We start from the raw sequence: 21,836 nt of genomic DNA on the forward strand, positions 1-21,836 counted from the left end.
ATTTTTAACATGTTTTTGAACCCAAAGAAAAAGAAATGTGTAAAAAATACTGGATGTGAAAGGTCATGATTGAATGCACAATATGGTATATCTTACACCTTTAATTCAAATGAACAAATATTGACCACCATCATATGAATATAATGATTCTGTTCTCTATACAGATGATGAATGTAAATTAGAAAATCTCCCATCTTCTGAATGTCACAGTCCCTTGGATTTTTAAATATATGTAAATAAGTAATATATGTATATAAGTTATAGGTTACATAAAGCAATATATGCATAAGATTAGTAATCTAAAGCAATCAGTAATGATTTGTGCTAACAAAAAATTATGGTGAGGTAGAAATTTAGTATTTGGGATCTTTCCATAAGCTGGCAGAATAACTATTTTAGGACCATTTCTTTTTTTCTGCCTCTTTTGATGGCGTCTGGAAATATGCCTGACTAGATTTAGTGCTTCTTTAGTACTTTTTATCTTTCAATTAGAACAACAAGTTAAAATAATTATCCTTATTTTAGCTAAGTTGATGAGCCAAGTCATCTGTAGGTGGGCCTCCATTTTCATACATGAAATTTGAAAGGCCAGCTCTTCTACATATTTTGTATTAACATCTTTAAACCTCTCTTCATATACCAGACTCAGTATTTAATATATCATCTGAAATACATTTTGATGACAGTTTATGCTAGGATGAAAGGGAACTGAATAGTCAACTCACTGGCAGAGTGTACCAACAGTATTTAAAACTGAAGACCACACATATTAGAAGGTAGATAGTTACAATTCTAGTGACATTATAACTCTAGTGGAGTTTTGTGGCTTAATTTTAATCTGTTTATGTGCTTTTTTGTTAGTGGGTAGATGCTTTGACTAGTTGAATTAAATAAGGATTTCCCTAGAAAGAAATATATTGGCATTAATTTTTCAATTTTAGAATGTGGGTATATTTCTCATTCCTTCTTTTTTTTAAAGAATCAACGCAGACTGTCCAGGCTCTGCAGTATTCAACTGCTGATGGTCCACTAACAGCAAGCAAAGATTTAGAAATAAAAAGCTTAAAAGAAGAAATTGAAAAACTAAGGAAACAAGTAAGAGGTAAATTCCTATGATTCATTATTAATTCAGTTTAGTAGATATTTTTAAGTGTTTTATTCACACAAAAAACATTTAGTGAGTACCTGTTATGTGTTATGTGATGTAAGCTATATGCCAGTGAGGGAAAAGCAAACAAGAATGGCTCTGAGTTCATGTTTTGGTCTTGGAAAAAGATAAAGAAATAGTTTTTTGCAGTACATGGGCAAAGGTCAGAAGATAAAATAAACACAGGTACATGGAGAGTGCACGAAGAGGAGCACCTTACCCAGATTTAAGTGATAAAAGATGACTTTTTGGGAGGACCTATTAGTTTGGAATAATTAGTTGAAACTTGTCTGGCAAAGCATTTAAATGAGTAGTTCATTTTTCAGTGTGTTGCTGAAGTTAATTGAAATTAATTATGATAATCGTTGATATGCCTATTATATCTATTCATCATTTATTCCATTCAATAAATATTTATATACTAGGCATTATTTTATGTTCTTGGGATGCAGGACTAAACAATAAAAATTCTTACTGGAGTGGAGGGCAAGCACAAGACATGAAGCAGTAACTATGTACCTTTGTAAATGATATGGTATGTTGGAAGCTGATAAGTGCTTACAAATAGAGGAGAATAAGGAGAATGGGTCAAAAGTGTAAGATGAGAAGTTTTATTGTTTTAAATAGGGTAGTCCATGTGAGCAAAATATTGAAAAAGGTAAAGGGGATTAACCATACAGTTAAATGGGAAACACATGATCCAAGAAGACAGCTCAACCAATGCAAAATCCCTACAGTCAAAAATATGCCTTGTGAGTTCAAATTAAACATAAGAAGACGGCGTGGCTAGAGCAGAATGAGCAAGCAGGTGGAATAGGTGGAGATGAGGATAAAGAAATAAAGAGCTGAGGAGGGCTCATTGCCTGATCAATGGAGTCTTACTGACTGTTTGGTCTTTGGTTTGTTCTGTGAGTAAACCTTTTGCAGGATTTAAAGGCATCACATGATCTCAGTAAGTACAGGGGGAGAGAACGATTAGAGGGAAGAAAAAAGATACTGTTTTAGCCAGGCAAGTCGGACCTCTCTAGAAAAGTGGTTTTAGGCCAAAACAAGTAAAGAAAAGAAGGAATCTGACAGTCTCTTTTATAAAAAGGACTATTTAAAATACAATAGTAAGGAGACTATTAAAATACAATACAAGGAGACTTAAAATTTGAGCATAATTTATGCTCTTCTATTTTTTAAAGAGTTATTTTAAGAAAAATATCTTCATCAAATTTCTGTAGGGTTCAGTTCAGTTCAGTTGCTCAGTCGTGTCCGACTCTCCACGACCCCATGAATCACAGCACGCCAGGCCTCCCTGTCCTGTAGGTTTATCTTTCTAAAAATGAGTAAGATTTGGAATATGATAAATAGAAAAACTTACTTCGATGTCAACACCAAAACATTATGTGGCACTTAGTATATTTGAGTTTTATGGCACTAAAAAAAGTCACCAGGGAACTCCCTGGTGGTCCAAGGTTAAGACTCTGCACTTCTATTGCAGAGGGCATGAGTTTGATCCCTGGTCAGGGAACTAAGATTCCACATGCTACTCAGTGCAGCCGAAAAATAATAGAAAAAAAATAAAATAAAACCTTGAGAGTCCGTTGTACTGCAAGGAGATTCAACCGTTCCATTCTAAAGGAGATCAATCCTGGGTGTTCGTTGGAAGGACTGATGCTAAAGCTGAAACTCCAATACTTTGGCCACCTCATGCGACGAGTTGACTCACTGGAAAAGACTCTGATGCTGGGAAAGGTTGGGGGCGGGAAGAGAAGGGGACGACGGAGAATGAGATGGCTGGATGGCATCACCGACTCTGTGGACATGAGTTTGAGTGAACTCCGGGAGTTGGTGATGGACAGGGAGGCCTGGCGTGCTGTGATTCATGGGGTCGCAAAGAGTCGGACACGACTGAGCGACTGAACTGAACTGAACTGAACTGAAGTGTAAAAATTAAAAAAAAAATGTCACCAGATAGTATGGTTACTAATGTATCTTCAAAGAGGTGATATGGATTTGGAAAACTTGTTTACATAGACCTATCTCACTAATGGGCTTCCTTGATGGCTCAGATGGTAAAGAATGCTCCTGCAACTCGGGAAATCTGGGTTCAATCCCTGGGTTGGGAAGATCCCTTGGAGGAGGGCACAGCAACCCGCTCCAGTATTCTTACCTGGAGAATCCCCATAGAGGAGCCTGGCGGGCTACAGTCCATGGGGTTGCGGAGAGTCTGACACAACTGAGCAACTAAGCTTAGCACAGCGCATCTCATTAATATGTTCTTGGAGGGTTTTTTTATTTTGTTTTTTTGTTTGTTTTTAAGATTCCTTGGGATTTTCTTTGCTGACCATTATGCAGCTGCAAATATGAACAATTTTGTTTTGCCCTTTCTGATCTGGGTGCTTTTTCTTTTCTTATTTTACTGGCTAGAACTTGCAGCACTTTGTTGCAGAAGAGTGGTGAGAACAGACATCCTGGTTTTCTTTCCTATCTTAGGGGGAAAGCATTAAGTCTTTCACCTTTAAGTGCAATATTAGCTGTAGGATTTTAATAGATACTCTTTATCAAGTTTTTATATTATAAAAACTCTCCTCTATTTCTACATTTCTCAGGGTTTTTCATGAATGGATATTGAACTTTGTCAAATATATTTTTTGCATTGATTGATATAAGCATGTGTTTTTTCCCTTAGTTAACCTTTTACTATGGTGAATTAAATTGGTTGATTTTGAAATATTAATCAACTTTATATTCCTGGAATATATACATCCCTGGTCATGGTGTATATTTATTTTTATAAATTAGTTCTATTTTCAGTATTGTGTTAAGGATTTTTTTAATCTGTATGCACAAGAGATACTGGTCTTTGTTGTGTTTTTTCTCCTTTTTTATATTACCTTTGTCTGAGTTTTTAGTTTGCTTTTCCTTTTGTTTTTTTAAAATGAAATATGATTGACATATAACATGTTCATTTCAGATGCACAATATAGCAATTCGGTATTTGTGTATGTTGTGAAATATTCACCTTAGTAAGTTTTTGTTGGCTTGAAGCTCAACATTCAGAAAACAAAGATCATGGCATCTGGTCCCATCACTTCATGGGAAATAGATGGGAAAACAGAGAAAACAGTGTCAGACTTTATTTTTTGAGGCTCCAAAATCACTGCAGATGCTGATTGCAGCCATGAAATTAAAAGACGCTTACTCCTTGGAAGGAAAGTTATGACCAACCTAGATAGTATATTAAAAAGCAGAGACATTACTTTGCCAACAAAGGTCCGTCTAGTTAAGGCTATGGTTTTTCCAGTGGTCATGTATGGATGTGAGAGTTGGACTGTGAAGAAAGCTGATTGTGGAAGAATTGATGCTTTTGAACTGTGGTGCTGGAGAAGACTCTTGAGAGTCCCTTGGACTGCAAGGAGATCCAACCAGTCCATTCTAAAGGAGATCGATCCTGGGTGTTCATTGGAAGGACTGATGCTAAAGCTGAAACTGCAATACTTTGGCCACCTCATGCGATGAGTTGACTCACTGGAAAAGACTCTGATGCTGGGAGGGATTGGGGGTGGGAGGAGAAGGCGACGACAGAGAATGAGATGGTTGGATGGCATCACCGACTCGATGGACACAAGTTTGAGTGAACTCCGGGAGTTGGTGATGGACAGGGAGGCCTGGTGTGCTGTGATTCACGGGGTCACAAAGAGTCGGACACGACTGAGCGACTGAACTGAACTGAACTGAAGTTTAGTTCACTTCCATCACCATGCTGCTGCTGCTGCTGCTGCTAAGTCACTTTAGTTGTGTCCGACTCTGTGTGACCCCATAGACGGAAGTCCACCAGGCTCCCCCGTCCCTGGGATTCTCCAGGCAAGAACACTGGAGTGGATTGTCATTTCCTTCTCGAATGTGTGAAAGTGAAAAGTGAAAGTGAAGTCGCTCAGTCATGTCCGACTCATAGCGATCCCATGGACTGCAGCCTACCAGGCTCCTCCATCCACGGGATTTTCTAGGCAAGAGTACTGGAGTGGCTTGCCATTGCCTTCTCTGTCCATCACCATACATAGTCTCAATTTTTTGTGTGTGCGTGATGAGGACTTACCAATTCTGTTATTAACTTTGAAATATACAGTATGGTATTATTTACTGTAGACACCAGTGTTTTATATTACATCCCCAGTGTTTATGTATTAGATAACTGGAAGGTTGTACCTTTTGACCATCTTTCCTCCTTTAATATACCCTGCACCCCATCTCTTAGAACCACCAATATTCTTTGTATCCATGAGTTCAGTTTGCTGTTGTTGTTTTAGATTTCAACTATAAGTCAGATTTTACCATATTTGTCTTTCTCTGTCTGATTTATTTCAGTTAGCATAATGTGCTCAAGGTCCAATTCATATCGTCACAAATGGCAAAATTTCTTTTATTTTTTATAACTGAAAAATATTCTGTTATACACACACACACATTTTCTTTATCAATTCATCCATCAGTGGGCCCTTAGTTTGCTTCTGTGTCTTGGCTACTTTAAATCATGCTGTAATGAATATGAGAGTGCACACATCTTTTAAGTCAGTGTTTTTGTTTCATTCTGATAAATACCCAGAAGTAGTATTGCTGGATCATATGGTAGTTCTGTTTTTAATTTTTTGAAGACTCTCCATACTGTTTAGTGTAGTAGGGAGTCCCAATTTGCATTTCCACCAGTATTGCAAAAGGGTTCCCTTTTTTCCACATCTTTGCCAGCACTTTTTATTTCTTATGTTTTAGATGACAGCCATTCTGACAGGTTGAGATAATGTTTCACTGTGGTTTGATTTACATTTCCATGATAATTGGTGATGTTGAACACCTTTTCATGTTGGCTATCTGTATGTCTTTTTTTAGAAAAATGTCTTTAGCTCCTCTGCCCCTTTTTGGATGGGATTATTTGTCTCTATTAACTTGTTGACCTTAAAAATAAAAGTCAGTTATTTTTCCAGAAAAAATAATGACTTTATTTGGGAATACCAGAGAATTGCAATAGGGCAAGCAAGCCACAGCAAAATCCATAGGCAAGTCTAACAAACAAAGTAGAGGAACATTATTTTATAGAGGAAAAATGAGAAAGTTGAGAAAGATTGTTTTGAATGAAAGTTCATTGGAGAAAAGTGAGAGTTTAGGGTGATGATGGTTTCTCATTGGCTGAGTTCCTGGGGTAGTTGATTTTTTGTAGATGTGATATACTGTCTTTCCTGTTGGGACCTGTAATTGATGCTTCCTCTCTTGGGGTCTATAACTGACCGTTCCTTCTGTAATTGATGTAGAGAGGTCTGTGTTGAGTTTCCCCCATCTGGCCTCCCAACTCCGTATTAGTGAGGCTTCTATTGATTTTCACAGACACCTTGTCAGATACTTGATTTGCAGACATCTTCTCCCATCCTGTCTGTTGCTTTTTAATTTTGTTTATGGTTTCCTTTGCTGTGCAGAAGCTTTCTAGTTTGATGTAGTCTCATTTATTGATTTTTGCTTTTGGCTGTGGTGTCAACGTAATTGCTGTATTGCTGGCCTCGTAAAATGAGTTTGAGAGTACTCCCTCTTTTATTTTTTGAAAGAGTTTAAGAAAAATTGACATTGACTGGCAGAGCTCACCAGTAAAGTTATCAAGTCCTAGATTTTTCTTTGCTGGGAAGATTTTGATGACTAATTCAGTATTCTTACTCTAGTTGCTTAAACTGTAAAGCTAGGTGTCTTGAGTTTTGTTTTGTTTTGCCGTGTTTAATGCTGTGAACTTCCTTCTTAGAATTGCTTTTACTGCATTCCATAAGTTTTGATATATTTTTTACATTTTCATTTGTTTCCAGAATTTTTTGAAGTTCCTCTTTTAATTTCTTTTTGACCCACTGGTTACTCAGGAATGTGTTACTTTCCACAATTTTGTGAATTTTTCCAGTTTTTCTCTTTACTAATTTCTAGTGTCATATACCACTGTGGTTGGAAAAAATCCTTGGTATGATTTCAGTCTTTCTAAATTGTTAAGACTAGTTTTCTAACATAATTTGGTGTACCCTGAAGAAATGTTCCATGTGTTTGAGAAGACTGTACATGTGCTGCTGTTGGTTGGAATTTTTTGGTTAGGTCCTAGTGGTCTGAAATATAAGCCATGTCCAGTGTTTCCTCATTGATTTTCTGTCTAGATAGTGTATCCACTGTTGAAAGTAGAGCATTGAAGTCCCCTACTATTATTGTATTGTTGTCTATTTCTCCCTTCAGATCTGTTGGGGTCATAAAAATTTATAATTATTGTATCCTGTTGATGAGTTGACACCTTTATTATTATATAATAACCTTTTTCACTTCTTGTTACTATTTTTGACTTATCCTCCATTTTATCTGATAAAAGTGTGGCTACCCTTGTTCTCTTTTGGTTTCCATTTGCATGGAATACCTTTTTCCATTGCTTCATTTTGAGCCTATGTGTGTCTCATAGGCAGCAGCTAGTTGGGTATCGGTTTTTTATCCGTTCAGTCACCTGAGGTCTTTATTGGAGAATGTAGTCCATTTATATTTAAAGTAATTAGTGAGCAGGTGTGGATTTACTAATGTCATCTTATTGTTTTCTGACAGTTTTATAGTTCCTTTGTTCCATGCTTCCTCTCTTATTGACTTCATTTGTTGTTGCTGTTGCTCAGTTGTGTCCAACTCTTTGTGACCCCATGGACTACAGCACGCCAGGCTCCCCTGTCCTTCACCGTCTCCCAGAGTATGCTCAAGGTCATGTGCCATCTCACACTCTGTCATCCCCTTCTGCCATCAGTCTTTCCCAGCATCAGGGTCTTTTCCAGTGAGTCAGTTCTTCACATCAGATGGCCAAAGTATTGGAGCTTCAGCTTCAGCATCAGACCTTGCAATGAATATTCAGGGTTGATTTCCTTTAGAATGGACTGGTTGGATCTCCTTACTGTCCAAGGGACTCTCAAGAGTCTTATCCAGCACCACAGTTCAAAAACATCAATTCTTTGGCGCTCAGTGAATTGATGATTTTTCCATAGTGGTGCTTTGATTTCCTTCTCTTTCTCTTTCATGTATCTCCTGAAGATTTTTGCTTTGTGATTTCCATAAGGCATGCATAAAATATCATATTACAGTCTATTTTATGTTGGTGACAGCTATTTTTTCTCTTGGTTTATTATAGAATTGTTTTAATTATTTCCTCTTCAGCTATTTTAGAAGCACATCAGACAAGGTTATAATGTTTTCTTAAACCATGAAGTATAATTTAGAAAACTTAAGGTGAGAAAAAAATTCTGTTGTATTTACTGATATTTTTATATGATGCTCTTCTTTCTTCCTGATATTGTTGAATTCCTTGTTTTGTTGTTTGCTTTCTATTTAGAGACTTTCCTTTAACTATTTTTTAAAAGAAGGTCTGCTACCAACAAATTCTCTTCATTTTTCTTCATCAAAGAATGTCCTGATTTTCCCTTTATTCCTAAAAAATATTTCTGCTGGACATAGTCTATAATGCAAGTTTTCTAGTTTTTTTGTTTGTTTAGGCATCTGAAAAATACCATACTGCTTCCTTTAGGTTTCATGTTTTCTGAGGAGTAAACAAAGGTTTACTCTGAGTATTTTTTTTCTGAGTATTTTTTTTCCCTTTACACAAGGTGTTTTTCTCTTGACTGCTTGCAAAGTTTTTCTTTTTCTTTAGTTTTCTTGTATTTAATGATGGGTTTTGGCATGAATTTCTTTGGGTTTATTCTATTTTGTGTTTGTTCATCTTCTTGAATCTTTAGGTTTATCAGTCTTGGCAAATTTCAGAATTTTTTAGACTAGTTTTCTAAGTGCTTTTATAGACCTGCCTACTTTTCTCTTCTCTGAGACTCTGATGACACAAGTGTAAGATCTTCTGTTAATCATTCCACAACTCCCAGAGGTTCTGTTCATTTTTGTTTTCTTTTTTTTTTCCTGTTATTCAGATTGGCCCATTTCTGTTGTTTTACCTTCAAGTTAACTGATCCCTTTGACACCTCCTCTGTGCTGCAGAATAATCCACCTATCAAGATTTTTATTTTATTAATTTCTAAAATTTCCATTTTGTTCTTTAACCTTCCATTTCTTTGCTGAGATTTTTTTGTCTTTGCTCTGGTCTTCTATTTATTCATTTGTTTCAAATATGTGTATAGTTGCTTATTGAAGCATTTTTATCATAGTTGTGTTAATATCTTGTCAGATTATTCTAACAACTCTGTTAAATATTTTGGTGTCAGCATCCATTGATTTTCTTTTCTTATTCAAGTTGAGATTTTTCTAGTTCTTGGTAGGATGAGTGGTTTTGATTAATGACAGTGGATCTTATTTAACCTTCCACTTTAGCTGGCTTTTCTGGACACCACTCCAGCAATAGAGAGGAGATTGCCATCTCCTTATTGCCAGGTGGAGGTAGAAATCCAGTTTCCCCACTTGGCCTCCTTTGACACCCAATGAAGGGCTCATTGTTATTCCTGGAAGGGAATGGAAGTTCCAGCCCACTTCCTAATACTATGATAGGGGTGGCCTTATTACTGCTGGGCAATGGTGAAAGTTCTTTTCTGATGGCACCCCAATAGGGAGAAGGGGAAGATCCTCATTACTGCTGGGTGGGGGAGTGGATGTCCTGGTTCCCCCTGTAGTTTTCACTGATACTTGTGTGGAAAGAGGCTTGTTACCAGCCAAGTGGGTTGAAAATCCTACTCTCCCTTCTCTAATTACCCTCATGGTGTGTTTGGGCACGTACCCAATTGGAAATTGGATTGGAAATATAGCTCCTCACTTGTCTTTTGCTAACATATAACAGAGGTGGGCATGGGGCCACAGTTTTTCCTGTTGTGTTTAACTTGAGCAGAGTGGTTATTTTCTAAAACTTTTCTGTCTTGCTATTTTGCCCCTTACTTGGTTCTTTGACTATAAAGAGTAACCTTTGTTTGGGCCTTTATTGTCTGTTTCTGTTAGAATTTCTGGGTTGCTGGTTTCTTCAGCTCTGAGTCTATGAAATAAGAACCAAAGAGAAAAGCCAGAGAACTTAGCACGTGTAGTTTCAGTGTCCTGAAACACTGTGAAACTTCACCACCACCAATTTTTTAAAATTTGTATATTGCTTTACTTCCCTCACCTCAATACTAGACTGTAAGCTCTTTGAAAACAGTGACTTTGAGTATTGTATTCTTTGATATATTGAAGTGCCTGTAATAGTGCTTGGCACATAAAAATTCCTAAATCAATATTTATTGATGACTGAGTGAATAAATGAAATCTCATTCTTGGAAATTTATGACCACTTCCTAATGTGTGTTCCTGCACTGTATCTTTATAAGCAACATGCAAATAAATGGTCCCTGGAATCACCCAGTTGGGGAAATTGATGGCCGTTAAATTATTGGTTGAATAATGTCCTTCCTTTACTCCTACCTTCTCTTTAAGTTCAGTGCTTATAGGACTGTTCTCATTATTTTGGAATATAACCAGTGAAAAAGGCTATATCCCTTTTAGTATTCTTCCTTTCCAAGCACTTTTTTCTTGATCATGTGTTAGTCTCAGTGATACTCTCAATTTTATTCCATCTCTGAAATATCATTCATTTGTTTTTTTAAACCTTTTTGGAGAAGGAAATGGCAACCCACTCCAGTACTCTTGCCTGGAAAATCCCATGGGCTACAAGTCCATGAAGTCGCAAAGGGTCGGACACGACTGGGCGACTTCACTTTTTTTTGGTGGTAAGAAAATACATAACATAAAAATGGCCATCTTAACATTCAGTAACATTAAGCACATTCACAGTGCTGTGCAACCATCGAAGCCATCCATCTCCAAAACCTTCCGTTATCTCAAACTGAAACACTTTATCCATTAAACAGTAACTCCTGTTCCTCCCACCCACTCATACCTGGCATCCATCATTCTACTTTCTGTTCCTTTGAATTTGACTATTTTGGGAACCTCATATAAATGGAATCTAAATTTTATGTAAGCATATGTTAACATTAATAATTTTGTTTTTAAAATAACTCTTTTGAACTGATAATGATTAAGTATTTTTAATTGCATTACCTTTTTAGTTGGAGAGCTGATGTAAGATTGATGGGCTGTAGTTGACTCTGATCCACATTTAGCAATGTCACTTTAGGCAAGTTACTCAACTCCCTGAGTCTATTTCAAATATTTACTTGTAGACATCAGAGTTTATTCTTTCACCACTAGTGAAACCAAGCAGGATGATTTGGAGCATCATACAGTAATTTGAGGATTATCAACAGAAGAATGCCAACTAATAGTAGAGGAAAACGTACCTGTTTTGTTTGATTGATTGTTTTCTTTTTTGTTAGTTTTAAGTTTTTAATTGGTTCTGAAGTTACTGTTTTTTAAAAGTTTGGCCTTTTTTCTAATATAAATATGTAAGATATTTTTGCACATAAATTTTGTGCAAAATCTTTGCACGTGAAATTTACTCTTCACACTGGCATTACCTATTCACCATCATTACAGTGAACTGATAAGCATTTAATTGTCATGAGTCAGTGACATGTGGTGTCAGTAAGCCAAATACCAATTTCAAGATACTTAATTTACTTGGTTTAAAGCAACTCAGTGATTGTTTTTGAAGATTTATTGTAAATGGTTGGTGTTGAGTGTTTTGTCCTTATGCAAATAGTAAATGAAACATTGTCTCCTATTTTTAGAATCAAGTCACTTGGAACAGCAACTTGAAGAAGCTAATTCTGTGAGGCGAGAATTAGATGATGCTTTTAGACAAATCAAGGCTTATGAAAAACAAATCAAGACATTACAACAAGAAAGGGAAGAATTAAATAAGGTAAAAATATACAGACAGATTGTTAAAAGTCTTTTCTGAATTCTTAATCTTATTTACTTTGTATATTGAAAATATTCATAATGAATTACAATAATTATATTTTATCTGTAAAATGTTGGTTTAAAAATTTAAGAAATATTTTGGTGTATGACATTTTATGAATGGCAATTGCGAAGAAATCTTTATATTCCTGAGGCTTCAAAATGCAGAATCTATTGTTCTTTTGGGAAGTTAATAATCAAAGGACTTGATTAAAAGTAAATGTTACTGAAAAATATCATGAAGAAATGAGAGAATAGTAAAAATCTATTTTGTGTCTATGGAAAAATGAAAAATATAAGCATAATTTCACTGTGACTTCCTAATATGAACATTCCTAAAAGATTGTGACAGAAGATTTAATTCTTTTATTATTTTTTTAGGTGTCAGTTTATCTTTCAAAGCATGGATGAATAGCTAAAGTTATTTTTGTAAGAACTTTGTGAACACATTACTATAAACATCTACAAAATTTATTAATAGCTAGGACACTGTAACACAATCTAACAGAGTATATAGTATTTGAACACTAGAGAAACATATTTAAATGACATACTGTGTGTATTTTGCCTTTCATTAACAAATTTTAAACTGTTGAAACTAATACTAGCCAACACACAAAAGAAATGAGTGGCTTATGACATAGTGTAAATTGTATTCAATGATGTTGTATATAATTCATTGATAATATAGAGGAACTACTTCTGGGGAAGACATAAGTCATGCTGCTTGTAAAGAAATGGAGATAATTAAAAATAAAACAAATTACCTTTTGCTGATGAAGCTAATCAAAATGATTAACAGAGAAAGCTATGAAGGTCAAAGTGAATTACAGTGGTATAATTTTATGTTTTTCTTGGTTCACTTTCAAACAGTGTTTGGTACAGATTCATTTATATCTATGGTCAATTTAATAATATTTGTAATTTATAGCAGAGGTCCTATTTGTTTTAATAATATTATTTTATTACTGGTTATTATTATGTATTTAAAGGTAGGATTGCTCAGCCAAACTTAGTTAACATAATAAGGATGAGCATCTGATATCTAGATTTATGGTTACTTTGCCAATTTTAAATAAGAAGGAAATGGCAACCCACTCCAGTATTCTTGCCTGGAGAATCCCATGGATGGATGAGCCAGGTGGGATACAGTCCATGGGGTTGCAAAGAGTTGGACACAACTGAGCGACTTCACTTTCACTTTCACTTTTGACATTAAAAATCTTTTAGTATATTCTGAGAAGAGGGTAGTGCTAAAATGAAATATATATTGATTAAAAATTTTAAATGATTTGTCTGATACCCTACAGGCAGCAGATATTCTTTTTAAGATTTTTTTCATTTGAGGCATATACAAAATAAATGTAACATTATATATATAAATATACATATATATAAAGTTTTAATGTTATATAACATTATATAAGTTTTGATATAAATAATAGATGAACCTAACATCTAACTTAAGAAATAGACCATTATCTATTTTATGGCAAAGCCCTGGGTAGTCATTTTTTTCCCTTTCTCTCCACTTCCCTAACAATGTTTTGAATTTTGTTAATCATTCTTTTAGTTAAAAAAATTTTATCACATTTTAGTGTATCTCAGAACAGTATATTAGTGTTGCTTGTTTTTAAGCTTGTAAAATAGTATAGTTCATCAATATAACTGTTGATCATTCACTTAGTTGCTATAAAATACACCATTATTTCAAAACCCACAATTATCTAATTTTTTGTTTGCAGACATTTAGGTTGCTTATAATTGATAACTACTATAAATGATGCTGCTGTGAACATTATTGAACATATATCCAGATACACACGCAGATACACACACAAACACAAATAGAATAATTGGGTCATAGGCAATGCAAATATTTTATTTTTTATGATAATGTCAAATCATTTTCTACTGGTTGTACCAATTTATACTCCCACCAGTAGTGCATAGGAATTTTTATATTCAGCATTGCTTCATATTATAAGTGTTATTTTTGAAAAACATAATCTAAATTGACATTTTAGATCTAAAATGATGTTTTAGTATGGCATTAATCTGCATTCTTTAATTACTAATGAGATCGAGTAACTCCACACATGTCCTTTTATCATTTCTATTTCTTGTTTTGTGAAATACCTTTTAATATCCTTCATACATTTTTCTGTTGGGTTGTTTGTCTTTTCCTTATTGGTCTGTAAGAATTCTTGAAATTCTCTGGCATGCTAATCTTCTGTCGATTATATATGTTACAGATGTCTTCCAGCTAGTGGCTTGTCTTTTCATTTTCTTTATAGGATCCTTTGAATAGCAAAAAGTTTTTAGTCTTAAAGTAGTCGAATTCATCAATCTTTATTTTTATGATTATTGCATTTGCTGGCTTATGTAAGAAGTCTGAGGTAAAAAAACAATTCTCCTAAATTTTTATCTTGACTTTTTATAAGTTTGATCTTCATATTTAAGTTTTTAATGCATCAGAAATTTATTTTTGTGTATCATATGAGATAAGGATCCAATTTCACTTTTTCCCATATAGCTAACCAGCTATTCATTTATTAAATAGGTCCTCCTTCCCTCAGTGATGTGCAGTATCACCTCTCTCATATATTAAATTTCCATTTATTCAACTCTCTAGTCCTTGAAGACTGTGATGGGATTTTGTTTAAAATTGCATTAAATCTGTATAGAGCAATTTCAGGAGAATTGACTTCATTATAACGTTGAGTCTTTAAGTTCTTATCCATTATTTACTAATATCACTCTAAATGCTCACAGGATTTCAAGAGCAAGGCAAGATTATTATCGTTTGCATTCAGAAGGAAAACTCAAGGAGAAGGAGTTGCAAAAAACTGGATGAAGGTGTTTATACAGAGAGGAGAGGCAGATGCTTCCTGCTTCCCCTCTATCTCTCCCCACCTTTCTGAGGGTCTCCTTGGAAACCTAAAGAGAAGAATCTAGAACCCTTTGAAATATAAATGAGTCACTCCAGTAAAAAGTCCGACTCTCCAGCTCTTAAAAGAGGGTGTCTCCTTGGTTCTAGCTCTTATCTCTCTCTCAGCCCCTCCTTGAAATGTAAACACCTAAGTCCAGGAGTTAAATCTCTTTGAAGTTTTCTCACTGTCTAAATTAGTCATAAATACTTGCTCATGTCCTAAGTTTCAATAAAATTTGCTTAGAAAGGCCTAACTGTACAAAAACATGAAAGTATTTTATCCACAAACGTAGTGTATCTGTGTATCTTTAAAGTATTTAAAAATGTTTCTCCATAAAATTCTATGCAGGTCTTGTTTGCCTCTCCTTAAATTTATTATCCTAAGTTTTCATATATTAAATTGTGAAAAGAAAGTGTTAGTTGCTCTGTCATGTCCAACTCTTTGTGACCCCATGGCCTGTACTCCGTCAAGCTCCTCTGTCCATGGGATTTTCCAGGCAAGAATGCTGGATTGGGTTGCCATGCCCTTCTCCAGGAATCTTCCTGATGCAGGGATCAAACTTGGGTCTCCTGCATTACAGGCAGAATCTTCACCATCTGAGTCCCCAGTAAATTGTACCTTTAAAATTTTCCTTTCTTACTGATTCTGTCCTGGCAACATTCCTAAACTCTTATTGTAGTAATATATTTGAGATTCTTTAAGGTTTTATAAAATAATGACAATTTTGTTTGTTTGTTTACTGTTTTTTCTTTCCTTGTCTTACTGTATAAGCTAGACATTTACTATATAAATACAACACTCAAAAGAGGTAATGATAGCAGCCATCCCTGTCTTATTCCTGATTTCAAGAAAATACCTTTACTATTTTATCATTAATAATAGTGTTTTCTCTAAGTTTTTGGTGAAAGTTGTCTTCTGTTCTTATTTTGCTAATCATTTTGATCAAAATGGGTATTGAATTTATTAAATGTGCTTTTTTACGCAGTACTGCAACAGATTTCTAGGAATTTGTTAATACCTATTGATGGAATCATATAATTGTTCTGCTTTAATCAGTTGGTTTTCTGACTTATATTTATAGACTTTTACTAATGTTAAAACATTTTTGCTTTTCTGGGTTAAAACTATATTACCCATATATTGTTTGCTAACTATTAATATGATAATACAGGTAGCAGTTATGTTGTATCTGTTCTAATAGTACTGTTTTAAGTGCTTTTATTAGTAATAGTAATAGTAGCAGCAGCAGCAGTAGTTATAGTATTTGTATAAATGGTGAGATCCCACACAAAGAAGCTAAGTACATTTGTTCAAGATCATAGAGCTAGAAAGTGGGGAAACTGGAATTTCAACACAAGGAGTTGAGTTCCAGAGTTCATGTTTATCCACTTTATATATCACTGAACTTATTTGCTAATGTTATTTTTTTCAGGATTTTAAATTTGTTTTCTTTAATAAGAAAACAAATCATCTTTCTTTTTTTTAAATATATATATAAAGATTATACTGGTCTCATAGAATTCACTGAGTAGCACTGCCTCTTTTTCTGTTCTCTAGAAAAGTTTGTGTAAGAGAAACATTTTGTTCCTTGAAACAATAGGGATCATCTGTAAAACCATCTGAGCCTAGAGATTTCTTTCACGCTGAGGGGATGAGGAAATTTTGTTAGCTATTGGTTTGGTTACCTTAATTGTTGTAGAACTATTCCGGCATTCTATTTCTTCTTGAAACAGTTTTGATAAATTTAGTTTTGTAGGAATTTGTTCATTTCACAAGTTGAAAAGTATTGGCATAAAATGGTTCATTGCATCCTTTTACCTTTTTCGATTTCTTCTAGATTTGTGATTATAACCTCTCATTTTTTTCACTTCTAAATGCTCGATAAAATTGTTTTATAAACAACTTCAATAGTCTTTCTGCCTGATCATTTGTCTTTTATCATTTTCCTGTTTTTATAATTTCCTTTCATTTCTTCATATTGTATATAGCAATATATTAGTATCTGATAATTCTAATATCCAAATACATTGGGGTTTATTTTTATTGTTTGTAATGTTTGCTTATAGTTGTTTGTCCTTTGGGTGTTTGGATAATCTGTGGTTGTGAGCTCATATTTGTATTCTCTTAAAAAAAAAGTACCCTAGATTTCATTGAGACTCCTTTCCTCAAAGAAGATTTGCATTTCTTTTTGCTGGGAGGCAGGTGATTCTATTGACCCAAGTCTACTTTAGCCCCTTCTCAGTTTCTCATTTTAATTAGAGAGTTTAGCTTTTCTTTTTGCTGCTGGCCCAAGAGTTGGTCCCCACATCAAATATAACCCTTGTTTTTATCATTTGTAATCATTTGATATAATCTTTTAAACCTTACAGATAGCCATTACATTTCACAAAATCTTTATTTTGACCATTGTATCTTTTATTTCTGTACCATTTATTTATTTATTGAAACTAAGGTAAATCAGGTTAAATCTTTGCAGTTAGAATGTTAGCATAAGAAATTGAGAATGTGAACAGAGCACCATGCTACTAGTATCTGTTCAAAAGTAGTTTAATTCTTCTAATTTTATTCCAAGGTGAATAATTTTGGCTCTTCTTGGCATCATGATAGCTAATTTGATGGCCAAATTTGGTCCCTAGGTTGCAGAATTGGTAACTTATATTCTTTTTACAAAACTGTAGGAACTAGTCCAGGCTAGTGAGCGATTAAAAAACCAATCCAAAGAGCTGAAAGACGCACACTGTCAGAGGAAACTGGCCATGCAGGAATTCATGGAGATCAATGAGCGGCTAACAGAATTGCACACCCAAAAACAGAAACTTGCTCGCCATGTCCGAGATAAGGAAGAAGAGGTGGACCTGGTGATGCAAAAAGTTGAAAGCTTAAGGCAAGAACTGCGCAGAACAGAAAGAGCCAAAAAAGAGGTTAGTAGTCAGGCAAATTTTGTAGTGACCATGGGGTAGTGATTAAAGCTGCTTTTTCAGACTAGTGAAATAATATATATTTCATTTAATTTTTGAAAAAAGTGTTTTTTTTTTTTAGTTTGGTAATGTTTTTTAATATGAATTTCAACATTTGAGTTATCTCCCTATTGCAAGGTAAATTCTCGCGGGGAAAACATTTTATTAGAGAAACAATTATAATCATGAAATTGGCTTTTTTCATTTTCCTTTAAAAGCTGGAAGTTCGTACAGAAGCTGTGGCTGCTGAAGCATCTAAAGACAGGAAATTGCGTGAACAGAGTGAGCACTATTCTAAGCAACTGGAGAACGAGCTAGAGGGACTGAAGGTAACTTTTGATTTCATATTTATCAAGTTGAATTAATTTTCTCCCCTTTATGCTTAACAGGATTATTAGTTGTGTGCTCCTTTTGGTATGGAGTAAAAACTAGCTATCCTTCAAACATAGTATTCTTAATTCTCATCAGTAGGAAGCTGGTGCAGACTTCTTAATCTGCTGCAAGGAAAGGGAAGGCTGTGTTTAGTGGAGAAATCTGTTAGGAAGGAGTTAAAATATTTATGAAGGTCTGCATACCTGGATGAGAAACATTGGTAATCTCATGGGAGGCATGGTTAGATGTCTTAGACTCTCTGTCTTGTCTGCACATGGGCATCAGCAAATGGTCAATACCGAAATCAGATTATTATATTCTTTGCAGCCAAAGATGGAGAAGCTCTATACAGTCAGCAAAAACAAGACCAGGAGCTGACTGAGGCTCAGATCATGAACTCCTTATTGCCAAATTCAGACTTAAATTGAAGAAAGTAGGGAAAACCACTAGACCATTCAGGTATGACCTAAATCAAATACCTTAAGATTATACAGTGAAAGTGAGAAATAGATTCAAGGGATTATATCTGATGGACAGAATGCCTGAAAAACTATGGACAGAGGTTTTTGACATACAGGAGGCAGTGATCAAGACAATCCCAAGAAAAAGAAATGTAAAAAGGCAAAGTGGTTGTCTGAGGAGGCCTTAGAAATAGCTGAGAAAAGAAGAGAAGCTAAAGGCAGAGGAGAAAAGGAAAGATAAACCCGTCTGAATGCAGAGTTCCAAGAACAGCAAGGAGAGATAAGAAAGCCTTCCTCAGCAGTTAGTGCAAAGAAATAGAGGAAAACAATAGAATGGGAAAGACTAGAGATCTCTTCAAGGAAATTAGAGACACCAAGGGAATATTTCATGCAAAGATGAGCACAATAAAGGACAGAAATGATATGGACCTAACAAAGCAGAAGATACTAAGAAGAGGTGGCAAGAATACACAGAAGAACTGTACAAAAAAGATCTTCACGACCAAGATAACCATGATGGTGTGATCACCTAGAGCCAGACATCCTGGAATGTGAAGTCAAGTGGGCCTTAGGAAGCATCACTACAAACAAAGATATTTGTGAAGGTGATGGAATTCCAGTTGAGGTATTTCAAATCCTGAAAGATGATTCTGTGAAAGTGCTGCACTCAATATGCCAGCAAATTTGGAAAACTCAGCAGTGGCCACAGGACTGGAAAAGGTTAGTTTCATTCCAATCCCAAAGAAAGGCCATGCCAAAGAATGTTCAAACTACTGCACAATTGCAGTCATCTCACGTGCTAGCAAAGTAATGTTCAAAATTATCCAAGCCAGGCTTTAACTATCTGTGAACTATGAACTTCCAGATGGTCAAGCTGGATTTAGAAAAGGCAGAAGAACCAGAGATCAAATTGCCAACATCAAATCAAATTGGATCATCAAAAAAGCATGAGAGTTCCAGAAAAACATCTGTTTTTGCTTTATTGACTACACCAAAGGCTTTGACTGTGTGGATCACAACAAACTGTGAAAAATTATTAAAGAGATGGGGGTCCCAGACCACCTGACCTGCCTCCTGAGAAATCTGTATGCAGGTCAAGAAGCAACAGTTAGAACTGGACATGGAACAACAAAATGGTTCCAAATCGGGAAAGGGGTACGTCAAGGCTGTATATTGCCACCCTGCTTATTTAACTTATATGCAGAGTACATCATGCGAAATGCAGGTCTGGATGAAGCATAAGCTGGAATCAAGATTACCAGGAGAAATATCAATAGCCTCGGATAGGCAGATGACACCACTCTTATGGCATTTTCACCATATGAAAGTGGTGAAATTTCACCCTTATGAAAATAAAGAAGAACTAAAGAGCCTCTTGATGAAAGTGAAAGAGGACAGTGAAGAAGTTGGCTTGAAGCCCAGCATTCAGAAAACTAAGATCATGGCATCTGGTCCCATCACTTCCTGGCAAATAGATGGGGAAACAATGGAAACAGTGAGAGACTTTATTTTGGGGGGCTCCAAAATCACTGCAGATAGTAACTGCAGCTATGAAATTAAAAGATGCTTGCCCCTTGGAAGAAAAGCTGTGACCAACCTAGATAGCGTATTAAAAAGCAGAGAAATTACTTTACCAACAAAAGTCCGTCTAGTCAAAGCTTTGGTTTTTCCACTAGTCATGTATGGATGTGAGAGTTGGACTGTAAAGAAAGCTGAGCACTGAAGAATTGATGCTTTTGAACACTGTGGTGTTGGAGAAGACTCTTGAGAGCCCCTTGGACAGCACAGAGATCCAACCAGTCCACCCTAAAGGAAATCAGTTCTGAATATTCATTGAAAGGACTGATGCTGAAGCTGAAACTCTTAATACTTTGGCCACGTGATGCGAAGAACTGACTCCTTGGGAAAGACCCTGATGCTGGGAAAGGTTGAAGATGGGAGGAGAAGGGGATGACAGAGGATGAGATGGTTGGATGGCATCACCGACTTTATGGACATGAGTTTGAGTTGGTGATGGACAGGAAAGCCTGGTGTGCTGCAGTCCATGAGGTCGCAAACAGTCAGACACGACTGAGCGACTCAACTGAACTGAAACATTTCAACAGAAGTGCTTAGGAAGGGAAATCCTTATGCCAGTTCTAGAGTTGGACTATCTGGTTTTAAAGCCTGGCCTCATCAGTTACTTGCTGTTTAATGCTGGACAAAACATTTAGTCTCCTTGGACTTAAATTTTCTCATTTGTAAAACCCTATCTCGTTGGTTTTATATAAGGAGTACATATATATGTATGTAAGCTGCTATGTCACATGTGCTCAGTTACTAATAGCTATAATAATGTTATTATGTATGTCAAAGTGAGAGAATTAGGATTAAATGGACGTCATATTCCTATAACACTAAATTATAATCTGAATATGATGTCTGCCTTTTCCTGACTCTAATCTTTGCATATCCCTCAGCATTGTTTGCCAGCCACTACCTTCACACACTCCTTGCATGCCTGGTCTAGTATCTTAGTCATCCAACAAATACAAGAATTAAGTTGAATGTCATCTGAGGAAGTTTAAGTATTCCTTATTCTGTGGTGCTTTAGAATTTTGTTAATAAATTTGCAATAGCTCTTATTATAATTGCTTATTCACAAAATGTCTCCCATCTAAACTATGACTTAGTTTATTGAAAGCATAGGCTGGTATATTATTATCCTGGCACAGGACCAAATTTTTAATACTTGTTTAAAAAATAAGTGTGTTAAATCAGTGAATGAATGATGTGGTAGAATTGGCTAGAATTTGCTTTTTCTCTGAAAATTGAATAATAATGGTTGCAAGTAAGTTTTCTCTGCTTTAAATACAAATATGAACTAGCTTTTATTTCTTGTTGGTTTGTCTTGATTTGTTTTAATTAATTGTGATTTTATGGTCTTGTTTAGCTTTCCAAATTAGAGATGTTTCTTCCATAAAAATCTGGACTTCTAGAACAGAATTAGTATATAGAAGTCACTGCATTACCATCTCAAATAACTTTCAGTCAGGGACGGCTTTGTTCTATTTTAATGCTTTTGTTAAAAACCAGAATCAGAAGGTGCAAACTGAAAGAAATCTTAGAGATT

The 21,836-nt window shown here is 35.3% G+C and overlaps 1 protein-coding gene across 16 annotated transcripts in view; it reads left to right on the plus strand.

The window, feature by feature from the left end:
• The window catches only part of CDC42BPA (CDC42 binding protein kinase alpha), a 297,091-nt gene that overhangs the window by 178,278 nt on the left and 96,977 nt on the right, over positions 1–21,836 (plus strand). For 13 of the 16 annotated variants that reach the window (XM_088845512.1, XM_088845513.1, XM_055419752.2 and 10 more), the window contains 4 exons: positions 980–1,102; positions 11,827–11,960; positions 17,613–17,855; positions 18,110–18,220. In XM_088845512.1, coding sequence (XP_088701638.1) covers positions 980–1,102; positions 11,827–11,960; positions 17,613–17,855; positions 18,110–18,220 — 611 coding nt within the window. The remainder of the gene's footprint in view (positions 1–979; positions 1,103–11,826; positions 11,961–17,612; positions 17,856–18,109; positions 18,221–21,836) is intronic. The other 3 variants (XM_055419758.2, XM_055419762.2, XM_055419754.2) reach the window with 2 other exon arrangements.

The sequence above is a fragment of the Moschus berezovskii genome, chromosome 17 (genome assembly GCF_049115385.1).
Source record: "Moschus berezovskii isolate FMDL1 chromosome 17, NW_MosBer_1.0, whole genome shotgun sequence".
In the NCBI taxonomy this organism is placed as follows: Eukaryota; Metazoa; Chordata; class Mammalia; order Artiodactyla; family Moschidae; genus Moschus; species Moschus berezovskii.